A 26,196-nucleotide genomic window follows, 5' to 3' on the forward strand; every position below is an offset into this window, starting at 1 on the left:
CTGATGAGAGGTTTAGATCACTAATTATGGATCTTATTACCTTTCTTTTTTTTCAGGTCCTCAATTGACAGTGAACCTGCCTTAGTTTTAGGCCCTCTAAAGTCTGTGCAGGAGCTCCGAAGGGAACAGCAACTAGCTGAAATTGAGACTCGCAGGCAAGAAAGAGAAAAAAATGGCAAAGAAGAAGAAGGAAGAACAAAGCCCCCAGTTCAAGAGATGGTGGATGACTTGCAGGGTCCTTTTTTATATGACTTCTCTTATTGGGCACGGTGAGTTGTAGTTTACTTTATATCCCTTTTTTCCCCCTACTAAAAGGGGCAAGAGAAATGACCAAGCTGAACTTTCTTAATTGTTTCAGATCTGGAGAGAAAATCACTGTTACACCTTCATCTAAAGAACTCCTCTTCTATCCTCCTTCAGTGGAAACAATTGTCAGTGGAGGTAAAATAAAAACCATTTTGCATAACATGTATTTTAGTTGTTAAACTGGATATTTTGCTTTATGTAAAGAGGGGATTCTTTTTTGAAATTATAAAGTGGTGAGAAAAGTCACCAGAAAGAAGCAAAGTATATTATAATTTATGTTCTTAAAATCTCTAGGATCTTTTTTCATTTTTGTGGGAGTTTGTATAGCAACTTTTGCTAAAAGTGAAGGGGAGATAAATGATTCTTTTTCATGGAAACCTTCTGTTCATGTCACCTACTAGTATTTTCTCCTTGCCTTTCAAAGATCTCATATATTGTTCCTTTATACATTTTTATTCTTAATATAAAAGTTGCAATTGTTGCTAGTTGTACTATGATGAGAAGGCTTTATGTTTCAGTGCTCTAAGTAGTTCTTTTCTTTCCATGTGATCTCAGCTTAGTTTCTTTTGGACCTCAGTTTCTCTGTTTATTGAGTGGGCATAATAGCAATTATCTACTTGCCTCAGGCTTAAAAATTGTATAAATCTATTCTTGTTAAATTTGGTTGCTACATTTCTTTTTTTATTGTCTTTTGAATTTTACAATTTTCCCCCCAATCTTACTTCCCTCCTCCATCCCCCACAGAAGGCAGTCTGATAGTCTTTACGTTGTTTCCATGCTATACAAAATTGAATGTGTTAAGAGAGAAATCATAACCTTAAGGAAAAAAAAATAAAATATAAGAGCAAGATTATATAAGAAGATAACCTTTTTAAAAAAAATTAAAGGTAATAGTCTTTGGTCTTTTTTTAAACTCCACAATTCCCTCCTTGGATACAGATGGTATTCTCCATTGCAGATACCCCATAATTGTCCCTGATTGTTGCACTGATGAAATGAGCAAGTCCATTAAGATTGCTCATCAACCCCATGTTGCTGTTAGGGTAGACAATGTTCTTCTGGTTTTGCTTGGTTGCTACATTTCTTAACTGTTATAAAAACATAGAATTATCTTGCTCTTTTCTCCTTTTTTTTCCCTTTAGAAAGCTGCCCTGGGAAACTGATAGAGATCTATGGAAAAGCAGGACTATTCTTGGAGGGCCAGATTCACCCAGAGTTAGAAGGGGTTGAAATAATCATTAGTGAAAAAGGAGCCACTTCTCCACTAATAACAGTTTTCACTGACGATAAAGGTAGCTATAGGTAAGCACCTGAAATGGAAGCATTTGCATCTATAGTTTTTCTTTTAACTTTAATTTTTTTAACTTTCTTTTAACTTTAAGATTAAAAATCAAATCCTAATTTTTTTATTTTTTATTTTTTGTCTTTAAGTGTTGGACCATTACACAGTGACCTAGAGTACACTGTGACATCACAGAAGGAAGGATTTGTTCTGACTGCACTGGAGGGAACTATTGGAGACTTCAAAGCTTTTGCCTTGGCTGGAGTAACTTTTGAGGTATTGTTCTGGTTGCTTGGTCTTGAGATAAATAAATTAAAAACTCAACTGATAAATATATTGTATTGAAAACAGAATGTTCTTTTCTTATTAATTTTTATTACAGATATTCTTTGAGTTTTACAATTTCTCCCTCAATCTTACTGCCCCCCCCCCCCCCGAAAGCAATCTTGTCAGTCTTTACTTTGGAAAACAGAATGTTCATATATTAGTTGAGTGACTAAATCTGGAATGCCATTGAATTTAGGATATTTCCTTATATTTTGGAAAGTGTGTCAAGTCTTCAGTTCCTCTGTGCTCTATTATCATACCAGATTGTGGTTTCTCCTTGTTAATTACTTTATTTTTTGTCTTGCCATTTTTTTTTTTTTTTTTTTTGATATTTAAAACAGATTGTCCTATGTGTTCAATCTGGAGATCTCTGAATGAGAGTACATTTCCTTTGGTATCCAAAGTTCTGAACAACTAAATTGTGGAAACAACCATATGGAAATAGATTATGGAAACAGCCATATTAAGGAAATTTCAGATATTCAAAAGCATGTGATCTTATCCATGAAGCAGATTGTAACGTGTCCATTTGAGTGATTCTTTTCTGTGTCTCCAACATTTGTCCCAGAGTCCATTCCACATGCTGGAAGACTTCCTTACCTTCTCTGTTACATCAAGGGTACCACTGGGACACTCTTGCTATATGATCCTCTTTTTTGCTATCTTTCTTGCCATATGAACAGCTCATCTTTTCTTCTTGATTTACAATTTTTTTTGTTGATAAATTTTATTTTTTTTAGTTCTTATTGATTTTATGTTGCAGTCTACTCAAACCCATGTACTCGTGTCCCCAGTATCTAGCACAGTGCCTGGCACATTAAAAAGCACTAAGTTCTTGTTGATTGATTTATCCATCTTATGTCTCTCCATTACTCTCTGTATGATGCACATTTTAGATTTTTTTAAGTTAGTCATATCTTACACTTTGCTACCAAATATCAACACTAATAGAAGTTCTATTTTAAAAGATGATTTTTGCTTTCATGGGAAGCTCGAGGTCAGTAAAAGAGCATTGTGATTTCTTAAAAGCAGTCTAGCTTGCTTTTGTCCTCTTAAATTTTTGACCTAGTGTTTTCTGTATGTACCATTTGTCCCTCTACAGGGATACACTGTCCTGTTCAGATGCATTCTGTAGGATAAACTCACTAGGGTTTCCATCTCTAAATCTATGTTGAAAGTTAGGCCATATGTGTTCTTCAACCAATTGACTTTTCCTGTTGGATGGAGTGATAGCAATAGCAGGAGGCCTTGTTGTGTTCTGAAACTTGAGGCACAATATGATTCTGAAATAGTATCTTTAGTACTTCACTGTTCACAAGGAATCTCTTGTTCACCTGGATTCTAGAGCCCGGGATAAAGACTTGAGTTCTAATGTGACCCTAGAACTTAGGTATGTGAACTTGGACAAGTCACTTAATCTTTTCTCTTAGTTTCCTTGTCTCTTCTCAGGGATGTTTAAAAGATACGTGAGATAATATTTTTAAAGCATTTAGTACTGTGTCTAGCACATAAGTGCTTATTAAATGTGTGTTTCCCTTTCTTTATCACAGTGATGAATATCTATGCTTCAACTATTGTTTATCTTCAGAGGGTCATCATTGAAAAGTTTTATTTCTGTATTGATGTTTTCCATAATGATTTATGAATTGTAGATGACTTTAGAAAAGAGTATGGGAAATAGTGTTTTCTTCAACTGAAGCAAATTCATAATCAAGAATCAAGCCTAATAGGATTTTATATTTTCCTACCTCTTTCAGTTTATTGTCAAATAGATAATGACGTGGTCCAATGTTGCTTTTATGGTCCAATATTGCTTTTTTTCAGTAAACAGATATCTGTTCTTTCTCTTTCCTACCTGAAACCCCACTATGAGAGAAAGAAGAAAAAGAAAATCCTTGTAATAAATATTGTCAAGTAAAGCAAATCCACCATTTGGCCATGTCCAAAAATTATACATTGTCTTGTACCCACAAATCTGCCTTTTGATGAGGATATGAATAGCATACATATAACAGGATAGTCTTCTGGAATTGGGATTTGTCAATGTGTTGATCAGAAGTTTTAGATCTTTCAAAGTTGTTTGCTTTTATGATATTGTGATGGAATAAACTGTTCTGCTTACTTCATTCTGTATCAGTTCATTCAAGTTTTCTTAGGTTTTCTGAAAGCATCTCTTTCACTATTTTTATGGCACAATAATATTCCATTGTATTTCATATACTATGATTTGGTCAACCATTCCCTAATTGATCGGTACTCCCTTAGTTTTCAGGTTCTTGGCCACCATAAAAAAGAGCTGCTATAAATATTATTGTAGATTCAGATCCCTTTTTTTTTTATCTTTTTGAAGTTATACACATAGTAGTGGCATTATGAGTTAAAGGCTGTTATGCACAATTTAACATTTTTGGGGGCATAGTTCCATATTGCTTTCTAGAAAGACTGAATCATTTCAGAATTCTATACAGCACAGTAACATGCCTCTCATCCTTTAGCCCCTTCAGCATTTGTCATTTTCATTTTTGTCAAGTTTGACAAAGGAGAACCTCAAGATCAATCAATCAATCAATCAATATCTATTAAGAGCCTATTATGTGCCAGGTACTATGCTATGCCCTGTGGATAGAGAAAGAGACAAAGGAAGGTTCCTACCCATGAGGAGCTTATAGTCTAATGGGGGAGAGCAGCATGTAAACAAAAATATACAAAGCAAGCTGCTTACAGGACAAGAATTAAGAGTGGCTGGGGAAGACTTCAGTTAAAGATGATATTTTAGTTGGTGCTTAAAAGATGTTCACGTGGAGATCCATAGGTGGAGTTGTTTTGATTTTAATTTTTTAAATGGAAAATGTTTTCCATATTTTCTTTGCCTCTTAATTTCCCATGTTTTCAAGTCTTCTGTCAGATCCTGCTTCTGCAGGATGACAATTCTCTCAGCAAGTAGAGCCTTCCCCTCCCATTCTTTCCACTCTTTACATACATACATATATATATATATATATATATAGATAGATATATATAGATATATATAGATATATATAGATATATAGATATATATAGATAGATATAGATATATAGATAGATATAGATATAGATAGATATAGATAGATATAGATAGATAGATATATCTCCTTTTATACTTGTTTCCCCCATTTTAATGTGAAAACCCTGAGGACAGGGCCATATTTTTCAGTGGGCATAGTTCCTGCTATAGAGTAAGTGTATAAGTGTTTTTTTGACTCACTCAAGGATAATGACTCCATGACAACAACAATATGAGTAATAGCATTTATCTAATCACTTTAAGTTGTGTAAAGTGCTTTACATATATGTTATCTTCTTCAAGTCTTAGAATAACCAGATATTAACCTTTGACCTTTGCTTCTTTTTGATCAAAGTTTTCCCCTTCTGTTTCTTCCCATTTTTACTCAGAAAGTAATTCATCATTAATATGAAATAACATGATTTTGCTGTTACTTTGTTACGACAGATAAAATCTGAAGATGATCAGCCCCTTGCTGGCGTCCTTTTATCCCTCAGTGGCGGAGTGTTCCGATCCAACCTTCTGACTCAGGACAATGGGATGCTGACTTTTTCAAACTTGGTAGTGTATTCCTTTAGAATTTGCTTCTGTTTTCCTACAGGAGAGGTCAGGGATATCATGTGGATATCCCTGTGTTCACTGTAAAATGAAAAGGAAAACCAGCTTGTAGTGATCAGATCCTCTAGAGACCAAATCCAATTAGAACATTGTTAGTACCAGTACTTCAGCTGGCGGTGCATACATTTCTCTACACAATCAATTCCAGTTGTCACAGAGATACCATAATTAATTATCCTGGCCACAGCTTCTTCTCCTGCAGTTCTCCCATTGTTTCAAAGCAAGACTGCAGTGTTTATGATCTTAAGTATTGTAAGGTAGTTATTGTTTGTGCTTCTTTCCTGAAACATGTACCACCTACTATAAAAATAGCACTCAGATGGATCACAAGTATATCCACTAATATATTCATATGCATGAATAGTCACATATCTGTCCTGTGGAGGAGGAGAACTGTCCACAAAGATAGTCTTGGTATGATCTTTCTTAGCCTATTAAGAACCAGACTAGCTGATTATTAGTGCTAGTTTTGACCTTGCTGATTGGTCTCTTCATTCCTACTGGCTTGAAAATGCTCTAGCATAAACCTCCCAATTTTGCTTGTTTCTTGGCAGAGCCCAGGGCAGTATTACTTTAAACCCATGATGAAGGAGTTTCGTTTTGAACCTTCTTCACAAATGATTGAAGTGCAAGAAGGGCAGAATCTGAAGATCGCCATCACTGGTTACAGAACAGCTTATAGGTATGTGTCCCTGGGTCTCACAAATATAGCTCTGAATATGGCAGCTGAACTGTGGGATCTGACCTAGAGTAGTACCATGTTGAAAGCAGGCAGTGAACATCTTTCCTTATTTCTATAAAATTGTTTTTTAGAAGTGTTTTTTAGAGTTGAAAAAAACGATTTTTTTGACTAGACTTGGTCTAGGACGGCATCTTTCTAATTGTGTTAAACTGAAGAGAGAATGTGCTTTGAATGGAGTTATGTCTGTAATTAACATTTTGTTCACTACAGTGAACAAAAGAGTGAGGGAATTTTCTTGAGAAAATGGGATTTTGGAAAGTTGAAATTAATTGTTTTACTTTCCTAAATATTTCATTATCTGGAGAAAAACAATCTTACATTTTATTATAATTTTTCAAGGACTCTGGAAAAATGTTTAAAAATAAGGATTATGACATAGTGATTATAAAGGAAATATTTAGAAGTAGACCACATAATTAAATTTGCTTGGTTGTTGGGAAACTGATTATTTTGTACTGTTTTGTTCTGGAAATTTTATGCTCATTTCATTTGTTATCAAATGTAAGACATTTTGCCTGAAATCCATTATCTGATGTAGAGTACTATGGGATACTCACATGTTCCTTTCTTCCTTCTTCATGTTCTCTTTAGTTGCTATGGTACAATTTCTTCCCTAAATGGGGAACCAGAACAAGGAGTTGCTGTGGAAGCAATAGGACAGGGTGATTGCAGTATTTATGGAGAAGATACTGCAACTGATGAAGAGGGAAAATTCAGACTTCGAGGATTATTGGTAAGGATTCAAAACTATGGTTGAATGTCACCATTTTATTTTGTTCAATGTTTTCGTTATTAACGAGGTTATTTGTTAATTTGTTATTTGTTATATTGTTATGATGTGTATGGCATTTTTCTTATGGTCAGTATATTAATAGAACATCAAAGATTGTAGCTTGATAGACATCACACTTCTCAAAAGACTTTCTGTGTTCCAGATGTGAAATGAGACATTTATTTTCAGGGCATTTCATTTGACCATTGTGTGGATTTGTTTTGCTTAACTACCCTTATTTGTTATGAAGAGGAGTTCTTTAAAAAATAGCATCAATAAAATATTTAAAAAAGAAAAAAGAATCACATTTTCTTTTTTTTAGATTTTGCAAGGCAATGGGGTTAAGTGGCTTGTCCAAGGCCACACAGCTAAGTAATTATTAAGTTTCTGAGGTCGGATTTGAACCCAGGTACTCCTGACTCCAAGGCCAGTGCTCTATCCACTGCGCCACCTAGCCACCCCTAGAAGAATCACATTTTCAAGATTATCATGTATGGAGATAGATTCAAGAACTCCACAAGGAATTATGACTTAGAGTTATGATCAGAATTAGGTTTTTTGTTGTTGATTCATTTTATGAGGCATTCCTTTTGTTGAAGCCTGGAAATCAATTTTATGCAGTATAGACAGTTGTTGCTGTCGAATAAAGGCAAATCCTCTGTGTTCTGCCATAGGCTTTGAACCTGGGCCAGGGCACTTGGTGTATTCTTCAGGCATGAAAATGATAAGGTACCATCTGTTCCATCCTGACTTTGTGATAGTATCTTAGAAAACATTGATTTTTTTTATTTTAACTTCACCTTCATTTCTAAATACATCCTTCTTCTACCCAATGAACCCTTGTAACAGGCATTGAAAAAAGAAAACCAAATCAATCAGTACATTAACTGTATATGAGAGTATACACAATATTCTATATCCGTGAGTGGAGAATATACCCATCTCTGCAATGGAGATTATAATTATTTATTTTTCAATTTTTGAAAATTTACATTATTGTAGTTCTTCTGTATATTGTTCTCCTAATTCTACTTGTCACTCTATCAGTTTTTTGTAAATGTTTGCAAGTTTCACTGAATTCATTTTATTTCTTGGAGTGAAGTAATATTCCATTATAATTATGGTCTACAATTTGTTTAACCATTCCTCAGTTGATGAGCATCTACTCTGTTTCCAGTTCTTTGCTACCATATAAAATGCAGCTATGAATATTTTATTATCTATAGCTTTTATTTCTGTCTTTGAACTCTTGCTTCTAGAAGGTGTATTTGGGTCAAAGGATGTGGAATTTGAGTCACCTTTTTTGTTTTTCTGAGGCACTGGGGTTAAGTGACTTGCTCAAGGTCACACAGCTAGTATTTTCAAGTATCTGAGGTCAGTTTTGAATTCAGGTTTTTCTGACTCCAGGGCCAGTGCTCAATTCACTGTGCCATCTACCTGCCCCATGAGGCATTTTTTAAAAGCATAATTCAGTGTTCCTTTCCAGAATGGTTAGACTATTTCACTACTCTTACTGTGGTAACTTTCAGTTTGTTCTTATCAAAGTCATATTTCAGAATTTTTTTGTTCAAAGGTAAAAATTACTATTTGAAATTGGACTACCACAAACTATGTAACTGGTGATCAGAAATTAGTTGGTCCCATGATTGGTTTTAAGGTTCTTATGATAATAACTCAGATATATAAAATTTACAAAGTGCCGGTCAGCTAGGTGGCATAATGAATAGAGCACTGGGTCTGGAATCAGGAGGACCTGAGTTCAAATGTGGCCTCAGACACTTGCCTAATGGTGTGACCTTGGGCAAGTCACTTAACCCTATTGCTTTAAAAAAATTACAAAGTGCTTTTCTCACAGCAGCTATGTGAGGCAGGTCATTCAAGCATTATTTCTCAAAAGGTTAAATAACTTTCCCAAAGTCACCCATCTACTAAATTTCAGAGCCTATTGAATGTTTTTTTTTTCATTCTCCCTGTCAATAGAAGGTTAACAGATATTATGCACTGAGGGAGAAATAATGTCTCCTTGGTTAAGGCCAGAAAGTGTTGCATATACTGAACTCTTTCAGGATTTGTCATTGGTTTTATTTGCAGCCTGGTTGCATATACCATGTCCAACTCAAGGTAGAAGGTAATGAACATATTGAAAGAGCCCTCCCCCAACATCGTGTAATTGAGGTAAGGCATTTAGTTATGCTGTGAAATGTTTAATGATTAGCTCATATTGAATTAGCTATCTGTATTTCACTTGAGGAACTTTAGATTGGATAATATTTCTTTATAAATAGTACCTATAGCTTGAAAAAGTATAATATTAGCATAATTAGAACCATTAATTTTGATAAGAAATTTAAACAGTTGGTTCTTTATTCTCTTTCAAGCTGTAAGTTCCTTGGGGAACTTAAGGTATATACTTATGTAGCTTTTCAGATCAAGGACATGAAAGAGAACATTGTTTTAAATGCTAAAGGATTGCTTCACTGTTGTTACCCAATTTTCTATTATCCAAATGAACTACTTCTCACTTATCTTTTGACTCCCAGGAAAGGTTAATTAGCCTTCCATTAGATGGAGAGTCTTTGTGCAGTGAAGGTCATTATTCAAACTAAATTGTCAAGGTAAAGAAGTACATTTTCAATTCAGCAGAAAACAGACCAGGATTTTCATGTTTGATGTACCTCCTTTAATCTCTCCTTCCTGCTTTTCTTCCCACATAATCCCAATTTGCTAGACCTGAGGGCATAGTTAAGAGAAAAAATATGTGATTTGGTTAGATTTCTTTTTGAACTTGTCATCAAAAAGCTAAGGTAGCAAAGGTAGCATGAGAAGGACTTTGGTGACTGACATGACATGTAGTATTTCATATTCAAATATTTTTGTATGTTTTGGGGTTTCTTTTTTTCCCTGAAGGAGGAGAATGGTAGTTTTCTTTAGAGTAATTAATAATCTTTATTGCTCCTTAGTTTAAGCAGTTATTTTTTGATATAAAGTAAATTTCAAGAATTCACGTAGCTAGAAAGTTTTCTTTTTGATTAATTCTTAATATTGTGTATTCTTTTCCTTTTTGTATTTATTTTTTAATATATTTTAGGTTGGTAATTCTGATATTGATGATGTAAATATCATAGCTTTCCGGCAGATTAACCAATTTGATTTAAGTGGAAATGTGATCACTTCCTCTGAATATCTTCCTTCATTATGGGTAAGCTCAGTCTTATGTTTTTAATCTAAATTTGGTTTTCTTTGACTTTAATGTGAGAGCCAAGTTATTAGTGACCAGCAAACTATTGCTAAAGTACTAAATAGGTTTCTAATTTGATTATATATATATATATATATATATATATATATATATATATATATATGATGACAGTAGTTAGTTAGAATTTTTTGTTTGATTACAGCACTGTCAAGAATTAAAATAGACAGTTATTGCATTTTTTAAAAATACAACTGATCTAATTTCAGATGACCACATTTGTCTATAATTAGTCTTTGTGCAGATTATTGAGAAAAGCTTTTGAATAATCAATATAGCTTAAAGCAGAAAGATAATATTAAGATAATTTAATACTTAGCTTTTTTTTGCAAAAAGATTTTTTTCATTTAGTGTTCTTGGGGGTATTCATTTAGTGTTTTACTATTTTATAATTGTATTTCAAATTCAAATTGATTTGAGGGGAGGTCTGACATTTAATTCTGGACTTATCATTGGATAGATATAATCGTTTATAGCAGTTAGTATCTGTTAAGATTGTACTCATTTTTTCCTTTTACTCCTTTGCTCACAGTTGTGAAGAAAGAAAGCGGGTCTTTAACCTAGGAAAAATAAATAATAATTTTAAAACACCACTAAAGTGCTTCTTGAGGCAACAGAGACAGCTAAATGCAGGATAGATTTTTTTAAGGTTTAGCAAATAATTGTGGGTACAGATATTGAACATAATTTTGAAGTAAAGGATGAGAGGAAGCTTTATCTATGAATCCCACCTTGTCAGGGCCTCCGATGATTGTTGAGATGATGTCAGACTTTGGCATTTTTTTCTTTCAAATAACTACGCTTTTAAAGCATTCCTTCCTTAAGAGTCCTCTAAGGATTAAGATATGCTCAAGATTGTCGTATGTTAAAAATGTGAGTCCTATTTTGGATTCAAGAGCACTCTGAAATACTTTATTTATTTTTTTTTTTGATTCCTTATTGTTTTTACTCTCACAGGTAAAGCTTTACAAAAGTGAAAACCTTGATAATCCAATTCAGACTGTCTCTTTGGGTCAATCTCTCTTCTTCCATTTTCCACCACTGCTTAGAGATGGAGAGGTAAAAGAGCTTACTTGATTTTTTTGTTTATTTTTTGTCCCCATGTCTTAAAAATATGAGCATAAAGAACATAGATTTATGGGCCTACTCTCCCACTTCTTTACCAAAGGGATAACCAAAGGATTACTGAATGTTCTGTTAGTTAAGAGAATTTGGGCTATCTTGTTAAAATAAAAATACAATTTCTAATAAAAAGTAGGCCACCTGTTTGAGGATTGAGAGAGTAAATTTCAAGGATTTTTTGAATCATTTTAGTTATATAAACTTAATACTCTGGGATCTTTTTGCAGTGTCTCAATTGATAAAGCCAATGATTTCCAATGTGATAAAGCCAAATTTCTTGGTCGTTTACTGAAGTTTGCTTGTCACTGTATTCTGTTGGATGATATAGTAATGCTTTTTTTTATATGAAGTGTTACTATAAGGTGATTTGATGGGGTTTTTTTTCAAGGATTTCAGAATTTATATATTTCAAGTAAATATTTTTTTAGTGTCTTTGGAACTCTATATACTAATTCCAGTAATACTAACATTTCTTTAAGACATTTCAAAAAAATTCTTTGGGTAAAATTTGGCCATTATTAAGGATATTCAAGAAAATGTATTGTAGGGGTGGCTAGGTAGCGTAGTGGATAAAGCACCTGCCTTGGAGTCAAGAGTTACCTGGGTTCAAATCCGGTCTCGGTCTCAGACAGTTAATAATTACCTAGCTGTGTGGCCTTGGGCAAGTCACTTAACCCCATTTGCCTTTGCAAAAATCTAAAAAAACAAAAAGAAAATGTATTGTAGGCTTTAATAACAGTTCTTTTTCCATAGGGAAAGTAACTATTTACTTAATTTTTAAAATTTCTTTTTTTAATATTTAATATTCTCATTTTGTACAAATGATGTTTTTTATACATTAATAAAATATTCTTGTTTAAGAGTAAACAAAATACCCCCCCAAATATAGATTCGCTGGAGTGATAAAGAAGAGAGAAAAAAATTAAAATAAAAAAAAATAATAGTAATAATTGTAGGTGGCACAATGGATGGAGCACCAGCCCTGGAGCCAGGAGCACCTGAGTCCATATCCGGCCTCATATGCCCAACAATCACCCAGCTGTGTGACATGCAAGCCACCTCAACCCCACTGCCCTGCAAAAACCAAAAGAAAAAAGAAAAAAAAGACCCAAAATAAAATAAAATAGTAATAATAGTAGGGGTGGCTGGGTGACAGACAGAGCACTGGCCCTTGAGCCAGGAGCACCCGGGTCCAAATCTGGCCTCAGACACCCAACAATCACCCTGCTATGTGGCACCAGGTAGGCCACCCAGCCCCATTTGCCCTGCCCCCGCCCCAAATAATAATAATAATAATAAAAAATGTGCTTCAGTCTTTGTTTCGACACCAACAACTCTGTTGTGGGTGGATCATTCTTTATGATAAGTCCATCACAAAAGTTACTTCCATATTTTTCCACTGTTGCCATTGCTGATCACAACTCCCTCCTTTCATATTTCTCCACTACCACATACTATATTTTCTCTCTCCTCTCACTGACTCTGCTGTAGGGTAGCTGAGTGGCGCAGCAGACAGATCCTTGGTCCTGGGGCCAAGAGGCCACCCCTTAGACCCAGCATCCACCTGGCCCTATGGTCCTGGACAGGCCATCCAATCCCAGCCCCTTGCAAGAAGTAAAAAAGAAAATGTGTTATATCTGACCACTCTCCCCCCATGGTCCATCCTCTTGTCCAGCACTCACATCACCCCCCAACCCCTGTCCCCCCCCCCCCTTACTCCAGCTACCTATACCCCATTGAGTATATATGCTGTTTCCTCTCCTAGCCACCTCTGATGAGAGCAAAGATTCTGCCATTCCCCCTTGCCTTCCCCCCTCGCATATCATTGCAATAGCTCATTGTAATAAAGAAAAATCTTATTATATGAAATATCTTGGCCTGTTCCCCCTCTCCTTTTTCTTTCTCCCATTACATTTCCCTTTTTTCTGTTGATTCCATTTTTACACCATATTTTATCTTCAAATTCAGCTTTCTCCTGTGCTTCAACTATAAAAGCTCCTTCTTACCTGCTCTATTAACTGAGAAGGTTCATATGAGTATTATCAGTGTCATTTTTCTATGCAGGAATACATGCAGATCATCATCAAGTCCCTCATATTTTCCCCTTCTCCTTCAATCTTCATGCTTCACCTGAGTCCTGTATTTGAAGATCAAACCTTCTGTTCAGCTCTGGCCATTCCAACAGGAACATTTGAAATTCCCCTGGTTCATTGAAAGTCCATCTTTTTCCCTGGAAGAGGACATTCAGTTTTGCTGGGTAGTTGATTCTCGGTTGCATTCTAAGCTCTTTTACCTTCTGGTATATTATATTCCAAGCCCTATGAGCTTCCAGTGTAGTTGTTGCTAAGTCTTGTGTCCTTCTGGCTGCTGGTACTATTTTCTCTTTGACTTGGGAGTTCTGGAACTTGGCTATAATATTCCTAAGGGTTGGATTTTTGGGATCTCTTTCTCTGGGGGTATCAGTGGATTCCCTCCATTTCTATTTTGTCCTCTGCTTCTAGGATATCAGGGCAGTTTTCCTGTAGTAATTCTTTGAAAATGATGTCAAGGCTCTTTTCCTGATCATGACTTTCAGGTAGTCCAATAATTTTTAAATTATCTTTCCTAAATCTGTTTTCCATATTAGTTGTTTTTGCAATGAGATGTTGCACATATTTTTCTAATTTTTCATTTTTTTGGTTTTAAAGTAATGAATACTGATTTCTGGTAAATTCATCAATCTCCCCGAGTTCCATTCTGTCTGAAGGATTTGTTTTCCTCAGAGTTTTCTTATCTCTTTTTTCCATCTGGCCAATTTTGCTTTTTAAAGCATTCTTCTCCTCAATAACTTTTTGAACTGTTTTATCCATTTGACCTAAGCTGGTTTTTAGCATGCTATTTTCTTCAGCATTTTTTTGGATTTCCTCTCTCTCCTTTCTTTTCCTAGTTTTCCTTCTAACTCCCTCATTTGATTTTCATAGTCTTTTTTGAGCTCTGTCATAGCCTGATCCCAATTTCTGTTTTTCTTGGAGTCTTTAAGATGCAGGAGCTTGTGCTTCCTCATCTTCAGACTGAGTATTTTGATACTTCTTGGGATCATAGATAATGTTTTTCTCAATAGTGTTCCTCTTTTTTCTCTGCTTGCTCATTTTCCCAGCCTAAGCCTGTTTTGGGGGTGCTTTGAGCTTTTGGGACATTCCCACAAGTGTCTCAGTGTGTGAGGCTCTGTCTTCCCTCCTGGTCTGTGAATGACCATATGTGCCCCCCCTCTGCCATGGGGCTGAGGGTGGGGGGGCCCCTGCTGTTCTATTGGGGGGGCCTAGACTGCGATTAGGATCTGAATGTGTTCAGAGCCTCAGAGTCCTGTTCCAGGGGCAGAGGACAGAGCTCTGCAGTCTCTCTTCACTCCCCTCCCTAGGTTCAATGGGCTCATGCTCTGGGAGCTCCTGCTTACCAGCTCTGCCTGCTTCTGTTTCCTGGATCTGGAATGCAGTGGTCATGCTGCTTGCTGTGTGCCATGAGGGCTGGACTTCACATGCTCTTTCTTGCAGATTCCCCCCGCCTTGTTCCCCCAATTTGTGTCCGGTGCTCCCTGGGGCGTAGTCAGGAAACTCCCCCACTGCTGTGGAGGCTGAAGTTCTTTTGCTCTGGCAGGCCGCCCCTCCGATCATGGGGAGCAGAGCCTTTCTGCTCTTTTCCAGGTTACCTTGAGTAGGAGAACTGCCTCACTGGGTCCTTCTGGGTTCTGTCTCTCGAAAATTTAGTTAAAGTCCTTAGTTTCAAAGATTTATGAGAGAGTGCCTAAGACCGGATCCTCTTGGTTCCGCCCCTAATAACAGTTCTTAAAGAAGAGTTCCAAAAATGTTTTGAGCAAATCAATTTGAGGAAGAGAAGAAAAGAATAAAACTCCTAGACTGGACACTGTATTCTGTGTCCAGAGCCCTTCACTTCCATTCCTTCTATTTCTTCTATTCCTGTGATGTCCCTGCCATCATTACAGTGCTCCAGAGAAACTGAAGGGTATTGCAGAGGCTTCTATTATTTGCTAACCCTGCCCTTCTGAAATTAGAATCCAAACCCAAAAATGTTCTTGAAAAGAAGATAGAGATGTTATCCCCACAGAATGGCTGGCACAAGGATGGGACAAGCCCTGTAGAACAAAGGAATGCCAAAGTAAAATAAGCAGAGATAACTGAAAGTGTTTTAGACAACAATGGCAGTGCAGTTTGGAATAGTGTGTTTAAAATAAAGTTTTATAAAACTATTAAATTTATTATCTAGCTGTGTTGCCTTGCAAAAACCTAAAAAAAACCAAACAACAAAACTATTAAATTTATTCTACTTTAAAAAAAGATAATCCTTTTTTTTTTAGGTTTTTTTTTTTTTGGAAGGCAGACGGGGTTAAGTGGCTTGCCCAGTGCCACACAGCTAGGTAATTATTAAGTGTCTGAGACTGGATTTGAACCCAGGTAGTCCTGACTCCAGGGCCGGTGCTTTATCCACTACGCCACCTAGCCGCCCCCCATTCCTTTTTTTAAAATAAATTTTAATATCTTTTTTTTTAGCATCTACATTTTCCAGGAGTGCTTCCAGGGAACTGTCTGTTATTAGAAGTAAAAAAAAAAAGGGCAAAACGTTCAGCAAGACTAACAACACATCAAAAAAGTCTGCCATAATAGGGGAGTGTTCTAAATACACACAGTCTTCCTCTACAAGGCAATGTGAGGGAGGTGTGTTTTTAAAGATCTTGGTCCTTTTAATTCCATGGCATTCAGTTTTGAGGGTTGTATTTTTCTTTCCATTCATTGTTGTAGTCATTGTGTGTATTTGTTTCCCTCCTTCTGTTTATTTCACTTTGCATCATTTCACCTAAGATTTCTAATGCTTCCCTGTAGTTAATCATATTCATGATTTTTTACAGCACAGAGATATATAATATGTTAAATGTATGTCTCAGAATTTGTTTTGCTTTTCTGCAGTTGAATGGGAAATTTCTAGTTGTGTTTCTATTTCTATGCTATTACAAAAATACATTTTAAAAGTTCTCCTGTGAATATTTTGGTACATATGAATTCTTTTTGTCTTGATTTGTAGCAGTGGAATCTTTTGGTCAAAGGGAATGAACATTTGAGTTCCTTTTGTCCTAACCCCTTTTCCCTTTCTCCCCCTTCCCATTTTATGCACAATTCCACATTTCTTTTTAGAAGGGTTGCACAAATTTTCAGTTCAGTGGACAAGTATGTTAGTATATATCTGTTATAATAGTCCCTCCAGCATTAAGTATTCCCATCTTTTATCATTTTTGCCAGTTTTGCTGGGGGTGGGACGTTTTGATTTTCATTTCCCTTTTTGGTGATTTTAGAACAGTCTTTTTTTTATATTGGTTTAAATTTGTTTATAGTTATTGATGGTGGATTTTTTTCTCTTTCTCTTTTTTTAATGGATAGAATTATGTTGTATTGCTGGACTCTACACTATCCAAATCCCAGTATGACTACACCTTGCCTCAGGTTTCTTTCACTGCCATTGGATATCACAAACATATTACTTTGATTTTTAATCCAACAGTAAGTAGTAGGGGAATTTTTTTAATGGGAAAGAAAAATATGTGAAAATGTAGACTTTAACTGTTTAACAGAGATTCATCAAGCCAAATAATTAATTTGTGGTTTTCTAAGTCAGTATACTATCTAGCACCTTCTATTTGACACATTATCCTGTTTTTGATGTAGTCGCTAGCATTTATATAGTACTTTAAGCTTTGCAAAGCATACACACAGTGTTTATTTTGTACATTTCAATAACCATGGGATTGTAGATAATAAGACTGTTGTCCTTATTTTACACACATGAAAACTCAGACTCACAGGAATAAAATAAGCCTGCAGCCAGTAAGCATCAGAAGTGATGTTGTATCCCAGGGCTCTCCTGACCCCAAGTCTAGTGCTCTCTACTCCTTGACTGAATAGTAGAGATACTGATCAAATTCCTAATTTGCAAATGGAAGGTAATCATGCACGTTTGTGTATAGTTCAGTAGCGCCTCAATTCTGGGAGTTTGGCAATTATTTTAGATCACATAGGGAGGATATGGCTAACATATACCTTTCAGCCCCAGCTCTATTAGGAAATGCCAGAAACGATCATTTAGATGAATTCTTTATCTCTGTCTTGATGCACACCCAAATCTTTGGTGAAATGACAAGGCCTTTTTGAAGTGGCTCTGATGGATTAAGGATGCAAATATTCCTCAGTGCTTCCTTGCCAACAGAGTTGAAGCACAATGATCTTTGGAACTTGGAATACTTAGGGAGCTAGTGTCAAGTAAATAGAGATGCCTCTTGGTGATGACCCTGAAGTCAAGTATAGGTTATCACCTTTGAAAAACTGGAAAGGTGAGCCATACAAGGACTGTCTATTGGGAATGATAGACTTAGTAACTACATTACTCTATTGTACTAATAATTAGCAAAGGAAGCATATGGGTTTACCTGTTGAGCATTTCTCAAAATCAGCAAATATGTAACACTAACTGCTGAATCATCATAGCTTCTTTTTAGTCATCCATTTGATTATATTTTAAATGTAGGTAGCATTGTTTCTACTAACCAGTGTTCCTATCAATACAAATTTTTTTACTTGGCTGTTTTGGAAAGTATTATTAAGTAATGTCTATATAGGATATTCCATAAGCCTTAGTAAAATTTTAAACTTTATCTTAAAATTGCACTAAGAATTTTGGTTTACCCTGTATATTGTTTAAAAAATCTTGAGTTAGAAATAGGAATTAGAACTGTGATTTCATTAGAAAATAAGGAACTTGGGGCAGCTAGGTGGTGCAGTGGATAAAGCACCAGCCCTGGAGTCAGGAATACCTGGATTCAAATCTGGTCTCAGACACTTAATAATTACCTAGCTGTGTGAAGCCACTTAGCCCCATTTGCCTTGCAAAAACCTTAAAAAAAAAAAAAAGAAAATAAGGCACTCTTGGATGAGGAAATTCAGATTGGAACCTTCTGCAACTTAGAATGTTGGAGAGCTAGCTGCCTACAGCTCTGAGAAGTTAAATGACTTGTCCAGGGTCACACAACCAGGATGTGTCACAATCAAGATTTGAAACCAGCCCTTCTTGACTTTAAGGCTAGTTCTCTTTCCAGCATACTACTCTCCTATGGGTGCAAGGTAAATGTGTATAATATTTTGTATAATTAAGTTATGAACTTTCTCTTGATTTCAGAGGAAATTGCCTGAACAAGATATTGCCCAAGGATCTTACATTGCATTGCCCCTGACATTGCTATTGTTGCTAGCAGGTTATAATTATGATAAGGTAAGAATTCTTTCATCATCTTTCATCACTACTCTTCATCAGGAGTAGTTAAGTGTAATAGATTTGAGAGGTTGGAATAAAGGAGAGCTTTCTTCCTCAGTTGCTATGCAAATGTCAGCTAAACAAGGCCGGGCCTGAGTAATATATGAAAGTACTCAATAGCCCTCAAAGATTTCTAGAAAGGGTGGTATGTGTGCTATCTGTAGTGATTATTTTATTCCCAACTTCTTCTCTGTCTCTTCCAGCTTATTCCTTTGTTGTTGCAATTGTCAAGTCGGCTGCAAGGAGTACGAGCCCTTGGTCAAACTGCCTCTGACATTGGTGCGCCAGAGGAGGTAAAGAGACAGGCAAAGAAGCAGAAGACCCGTCGGACGTAAAGAAAAAGACATGTTACTTAGACTCAAACCTAGGCCAGGATGAAGGCTAGGTGCTTTGGAAGCAAAGCTTTCCTGACTGTACAGTGCATTGGATAAATGAGGGATTGCAGAAAACTTCTGAGAAATTTGTTTATTCCGCAGGCCTCTCAGTACAACTGTACTTTCTTTTTCAATTCTCTGTATGACCCCTTGCTGTTTTAAAATTAAGAGTTACATGATTGGGACCCCCTTTCACTCTGCTGAGCACATATTTTAGAATTGAAATAATTTATTTTTTGTCATGGAAATATTTTAAGCTCTGCTGGTGATGTGAGAATGTAACTCTTATCTTTGGCATTAATTTGCAAGAGGAATTCCAGTCCAATAAACAAGATTTATCAGTTTCTTTTAAGTATGTGGTGATATTTTTTGGGGGGAGGCTTGTTATTTATTTTTTCCTGTTTTTATTTCATGTTTGGGACCTGTTTAAGAAATAGCCTATGTCCAGTTCCAGAAAGTTGTGTTGAATTTAGAACAATAAACCTGGACACATATTACATCTAATATCAAATCCGATTTAGATAATACTTTATAGGATGTGCACAGGAATTTAAAGTTCTCAAGTTAACAGCACTTTAATGGCTTGACTTCATGTTTCATGGGAAGTATTTTAAGCTGTTTTAAGCACAATCCTAATAGGAGAATGCTATCCAGAAAGGTAAGATTAAATATAGTATGTGAGTCAATGGCAAATAGGGTAGTGTTGAAGAGGTTTTACTGATGAGTCAGTCCACTTAAGAGACTATTAAGTTGCCAGCTATTGGCTAGTTTTACCTGTGTTGCCTGCTTTTTTATCTTAGAAGATTATGAATTATATTGAAAATCTTGGGACAGGCAATAGACATCCTATTTCTGAGATTGTTTTCTTAGCATTACTTCATGTGGATGACCAAAAACATCCCTTTTAAATGTTAATGGTGCTTTTTTATTGACATGGTATAAAGGTTAAGAGCTTGTGAAAGATTCATGTAAATGTCAATGAATTCGCTGTAGTTCTTGATAGGACCATTGAGTGGCAGTGTTCAACCTCTGAATGGCCAGAAATTGTACTAGATCTCTTTTTTAAACTACTCTCTTAAAAGCAGAGACGTGGTGTTTCATTTTGGAAGTTGAACTAAAATCAGATGTAAAAACTTTTTTTGCCTTGGGTTTTACAATCTCCATTCAGGAATCCTTTGATCTTCTTGTCAGAAGCAAGACAAAATTAGAGATAACAATTTCTCCCACTTTGATTGCACTTTAAAGTTTACAAAGTATTTTCCTTGTAGTAACTCCATGAGGTTGGTAATTTAGATATTATTACCCACCCTTTATGCATGAAGAAACAAGAAACTCAGAAAAGTGATGACTTCAGTCATGCAGCTAGTAAATGTCAGAGCCAGAATTCATATCCAGTATTTTGATTATTAAGTCCAGCTGTGAATGCTTCTTTTTATTTCTCTACAACAGAGCGTCTTCTTGAAGAATATCAGCACTTCTGACACACTGATTTGTCAGGGTCTAACTTGTGCTTTTGTTTGTCTAGGGGGGCTTGCCAAGGAAGTTCTAATGGTAAGATTGCATTGAATGTTTAGAACTAGCTTTTAGTAACTACAATTCTGAGATGATGATGTACATGTTACTTCTCTGTCCCTCTGGATAATAGGAAATCATAAAATCATAATCATAAATATAAATCAAGTCATGAAAATCATAGCATGATTAAATCTTTTTTCTCTTAGAAAGCAAAAACTACATTTTATTTCTCTTAGAAAAAAGCTACATTTTTATAGCACTTTATGCTTACAAAGTACTTTCTTGTACATTGGGTTATTTGAGCTTTGTAATAAAGTAGAACAGTAATCTCATATTATAGATGAAAGTGTGTCATTAAAGATTAAATGACTTTTCCAAGGTTGCATGACTTAGAAATCATGATGTGGCTCTTTCTGACTAGATCTGATGTTAATCTTTTTCTCTGTTGTGAAGTATAGAAAGGGATTTTTATTGACAGACTTTGCTAAGGGTAGTTCTCTTTTTAGAAGCAGAATCTGAGTTCTTTCACTGATAACCCCTATTTACATTTCTGTCCCTAGATTGATGATAGATTCTGATGAATGTGATCTGCTGTCCTTTTGGCCTTCATTTTCCAATATGTAAATTGAGGGAAACTCAATTTACTCATGACCAATCCTTATCATACTTCGAATAAAAACTATGTCCTGCTTTATTTCAAAGCCCTCCATTGCACTAACTAGCTACCTGGGCTTTCTATCTTTATAGCATAGTTGTACCTCTAAGGTTCTTTGTCTGATTTGCCCACTACTGACCTTGTCTTGCTAATACCTGGGTCATCTGCTTTATGGCTGAGATACTCTTCTCTTTAATGTCATCCAGGTGTGAAATATTACATATCCTTAAAGTCTACCTCAAATGCAACTTCATTCATATAGGCTTCCTTAATTGTTCCAGCTTGATTTGGATGCTTCTTTCAAATTCTCTCCTAGCATGTTGATCATACTTTTCATTTCAGACTGTATTATCTTTACTTGTGTGCACATGTCTCATTCCATTCTACTATAGATTCTTGGCAGCAAGAGGTGTCATTTCATTTTCTTATTCCTGCCTCAGTACCCAGTATAGGGTCTTATAAATAGTACATGCTCAAGATGTGTTTGATTAGAATTTAATCTACCTTCTTTCTCTTCCTTTAAAGATTTGAAATTATTTCTTTGTAAAATTTTGCCTGTTCCTATAGAGTCTTATATATTTATGTTGTGGAAAAGCCTCTTGGTATGGCTCTCTATCTATCTTATTATGTCAACTCCTAAAAGGAACTTTGCCTTTAAAGTTATTGTTAAAATAATGCGCTATATTGGTCTTAATATCATGCACACTGGTGGTGATTCCTTATAGAACCAAAGAATTTATTGGAAGGGAAGCAATAAAATGAGACTAAGTTTTGAGGGGGTTAGATTCACCTCTCATGAACACTAGCATATTTACCTTATGGTACAATGACTCAGGTTATAAGAAAAAATAATTTTAGTGCTGTAATTAAGGGACATCTTGAGTTACATACAGCAAATTTTAACATCCTTTCAAAAGAAAAAGTTATACCGAATGGACAAGATGGCATTGGTCCTTAATTTTTGTAATTTTAATATTTATTCATTCATTCATTCATTCATTTATTTTTAGGTTTTTGCAAGGCATTTGGGTTAAGTGGCTTGCCCAAGGCCACACAGCTAGGTAATTATTAAGTGTCTGAGACCGGATTTGAACCCAGGTACTCCTGACTCCAAGGCCGGTGCTTTATCCACTACACCACCTAGCTGCCCCTTAATATTCTTTAAATGAAAAGTAATATGGTACATCTTCAGGGTCACTATAGAGATCATCTTTGCTAAGCCTGCCTAGACTATTCTGCTATTTTTTGGCCATACAGGTGGGGTAACTGGACAAAGTAAGGCCATTGGTTGCTGTTGCCATTTCATGTTGATATTTGCCATGTAAAAGAAAAAGTAAATGGGTAACGACTGTTAAGAGAACAATTCAAGACAAATTATAGAGATCTATTTCTCATTACTTTGTTTCTTCAGGCTGACATGGGTAGGAGTATTACAGGAGTATTATAGGAAAATTACTCAAATATAAAATCCATAGATTACTAATTTTTTTTACTAAATCATACATAATACTTAATTTTTAGGGGGTGAGAAGTTAAATTCAAAGGGTAATGATAACTGCATATGAAAATGATGCTAGTGACAGTATATGGTGTATATAATGAAAAGATCAGTGGACTGGAAATGAGACCTGGGTTCTAGTACTTATTTTGCAATTGACTAACTTTGGACAAGCCTTTTTAATCTTATTGGGTCTATTTTCTTATCTTTAAAATGAGTTTAGATGATTTATCCCCAAGATTTCTGTGTTCCTTTTTTTTTTTAAGAGTAAGACTTGACCTGTACTAACACCCCCCCCCCCCCCCCCCCCCCCCCCCCCGTCCACTCCCTCAAGTTGGGGGTTTGTGATGGTGGAGAATAATGATTTAGCTAAATCACATGGATATAGGAACTGTTACCATTACTTCATTAGCACTGTATAAAAATTAAGTTAGCCAAATCAATAGAACTAAGAGAGGGGGACAATAAGTCTTAACCCTATTTCCCTTTAAAAATAAAGAGAAAAGGGGCGGCTAGGTGGCGCAGTGGATAAAGCACCAGCCCTGGAGTTAGGAGTACCTGGGTTCAAATCTGGTCTCAGACACTTAATAATTACCTAGCTTGTGTGGCCTTGGGCAAGCCACTTAACCCCATTTGCCTTGCAAAAACCTAAAAACAAAAACAAATAATGAAGAGAAAGAGAGGAAAGTATATTATCTAGTAGACTATTTATCAAAGTAGTATACCAAGGGGTAAAATCCATAACTCAGTTCTTTGAGAGTGAAGTAGATCATTAATATTGAATATTTACAATATTAGATATTACAATGTTAGAGTTGATTCAATTAAATTGTTTTTTGCTGTATTATTCTTTAATAGAACTTGCACATAGCAGGGGTCATTTGTTTTCTGAGGATTTAGAACTTATTGATTGGCTATGGAAAATATAATTTTCAGAGAAATGTATAACCTAGGGAGATCGTGTCATTTTTTTCCCTTTAAAAATTTCGAAGTTTTAAAATCAGATTCTTTTAAATGTGAAATCATAGAATTAGAAAAGACTCAAATGATCACCTAATCTAACCCCCCCACATTTTTAGATAATACAGCCAAGACTTTGAATCCAAGTCTCTTATCTGTATCCAGAGAGTCATAAATTACTGGGAAGCAAACAATATGTTCCAGATTTTCCTGATCAAACATTTAGTAAGTGCCTTTTATGTTTGCATTGCACTTATTTTGCTAGATATTGGTAAATGCAAATAAGCAATCAAGAAACTTACATGCATATAGAAGTTTATATTGAATAAATATAAAGAGCATAAATATAAAGTAGGAGGGGAGGGAACCAATAGTTGCTTAGGTAAGGAAAAATTCATGTAGAAGTGGTACTTGAACTACAAATTCAAGGATGACTGGGATTTTTTGATAATGTAAAGGATGAGTGCATTCCAGGCATGGAGGATGATTAGTGCCAAGATAGGGAGAGTAGTAAGGAAATTCAAAAAAGAAGATAATATCTAGATTGTTCCTAACATTCATTTATTGTAGTTTAATTTTTTATGAGTTTTTGAAATTTCATGGTACAGAGCTATTCAAAAGACACTTTAATGTAGACTTATGTTTTTAATTGACATGTATCTTATATATTAACAAAAAGAAGGTCAATCTGGATCACAAAGCATGTGAGTGCTGGGTAAGTGACAGTGAGTTTGGAAAGATAGATTGGAATAGGATTATGAAGAGCTTTAAAAACCAAAGGACTTTATATAACAAAGTGACTGAAATTTTAGAAGGGAAATGACATGATCACATCTGTGCATAAGTAAGGGACATCACTTTGACTGGGAGACCAATCAGGAGGCTGTTGGAATAATGTAGATGAGAGGTGATAAGAACCACCAAAGTGATAAGAGTTCGGAAAAAAGGTGGGCTACAAAAGAAAAAACAAAACTTGGCAGTCAATAGGCTAACAGTTGACTGAGAATGAAGAAGGGGATAGTAGTGAGATTACCAACCTTGGAGACTGGCAGGGTGGTGATGCCTTTGATGGAGATAGGGAAAGTTTGGAAGAGAGCTAATTTAGGGGAGCAAAGATAAGTTTGGTACAGTCACATTAAGTTTGAGATGACTCTAGAATGCCCAGTTTGAAATGCCAACTAGCAATTAGTACTGTGGTCCTAAAACATGGGAGAGACTTGGGCCAATTTAAAGATTTGTGAATTAGCTTTGGAGATGATAATTAAATCCATGGGAGATGATGTCACTAAGATAGGTATATAGATAGAAGAAAGCCCAGAATAGGGCCTTAGCGAACACTGACACTTAAGGAATTTGATTTGAATGATGAGGCAACCAAGGAGGTTAAGAAACAGGTGAGAATCATTCAAGTAGTGTCATTAAGAACCCAGAAACAGTTTATCCAATAGAAGAGACTAGTCAGCAGTCAAATATAGCAGTGAGGTCAAGAAGAATGAAATCTAAGGAAAAAAATTGTATTCAGCAACTAAGATACTAATTTTATATCATGAAGTTGAAAGTCAGTTTGCAAAAGACAGATGTGAATGACAGCAGAATAAATGGAAGCAATGAATGTACCATTATCTGTGTACTCTAAGATGAATTTGGGCGAATATCAGGTTGTGGATGTGATATATTGGGGGCAAATGATCATCATAGACTTCTTGGAAGTTATCAACTGATGCCTTAAATTCTAATAGTTTTTATGCTTTGGTTGAAAATCCACTTTACTTAATTCTAGAAATGTCTCTTCATGTCTCTTGGGAGTTAAAGGGAAATAAATTATAGAGTTTGTCTTTTTAAGGTGAACATTTTAGTTTAAGAAAGTACTTTGGAAATTCTTGCCTTTTTTGTGGGGCAGGGTCAGATTTCTTCTTTGTGGTCTGGGCTTTCTGGATCAGTCTATAAATGTTAATACTTTCCATAAGGAAGGAAAAATTTTTAAATGTTGAATTGCTATTTCCTTCTTCACTTTCCAGGAGCATCCTTTTTCTTCCTGTCATTATTCCCTCTGGGCAAGGTGCTTTGTAATTCCTCCATATTGAACTTCACAAAGATTCAGTGAGGGGGCAGCTAGGTGGCAGTGGATAGAGCAACCTACCCTGGAGTCAGGAAGAACTCACACACATAATAATTACCTAGCTGTGTGAACTTGGGCAAGTCACTTAACCCCTCATTGCCTTGCAAAAAACAACAAATCAACAAACAAAAAAGATTCAATGAGTTAATTTACACAAAAATGTGAATGAAAATAAGATTTTCTTTGGTAGCTTCAGGGGTTTGAGTACTGAATTAGACAGCTTTGAACTAAAAGAAATCAGGATAAAACCACCAGAC

At 35.6% G+C, this 26,196-nt stretch overlaps 1 protein-coding gene across 2 annotated transcripts in view; it reads left to right on the forward strand.

The window, feature by feature from the left end:
• LOC141502463 (BOS complex subunit NOMO1) overlaps window positions 1–19,544 on the forward strand; it is a 49,400-nt gene extending 29,856 nt beyond the window's left edge. Inside the window, exons 19-31 of one of the 2 annotated variants that reach the window (XM_074207220.1) lie at window positions 57–269; window positions 359–441; window positions 1,449–1,608; window positions 1,738–1,864; window positions 5,406–5,519; window positions 6,131–6,258; window positions 6,910–7,051; window positions 9,182–9,265; window positions 10,179–10,289; window positions 11,304–11,405; window positions 16,895–17,014; window positions 18,684–18,776; window positions 19,022–19,544. In XM_074207220.1, the coding sequence (XP_074063321.1) occupies window positions 57–269; window positions 359–441; window positions 1,449–1,608; window positions 1,738–1,864; window positions 5,406–5,519; window positions 6,131–6,258; window positions 6,910–7,051; window positions 9,182–9,265; window positions 10,179–10,289; window positions 11,304–11,405; window positions 16,895–17,014; window positions 18,684–18,776; window positions 19,022–19,153 (1,609 nt within the window). In that variant the 3' untranslated portion in view covers window positions 19,154–19,544. The remainder of the gene's footprint in view (window positions 1–56; window positions 270–358; window positions 442–1,448; window positions 1,609–1,737; window positions 1,865–5,405; window positions 5,520–6,130; window positions 6,259–6,909; window positions 7,052–9,181; window positions 9,266–10,178; window positions 10,290–11,303; window positions 11,406–16,894; window positions 17,015–18,683; window positions 18,777–19,021) is intronic. The other variant, XM_074207221.1, reaches the window with a different exon arrangement.
• Window positions 19,545–26,196: the final 6,652 nt, after the last annotated feature.

The sequence above is a fragment of the Macrotis lagotis genome, chromosome X (assembly GCF_037893015.1).
Source record: "Macrotis lagotis isolate mMagLag1 chromosome X, bilby.v1.9.chrom.fasta, whole genome shotgun sequence".
NCBI classification, from domain to species: domain Eukaryota; kingdom Metazoa; phylum Chordata; class Mammalia; order Peramelemorphia; family Peramelidae; genus Macrotis; species Macrotis lagotis.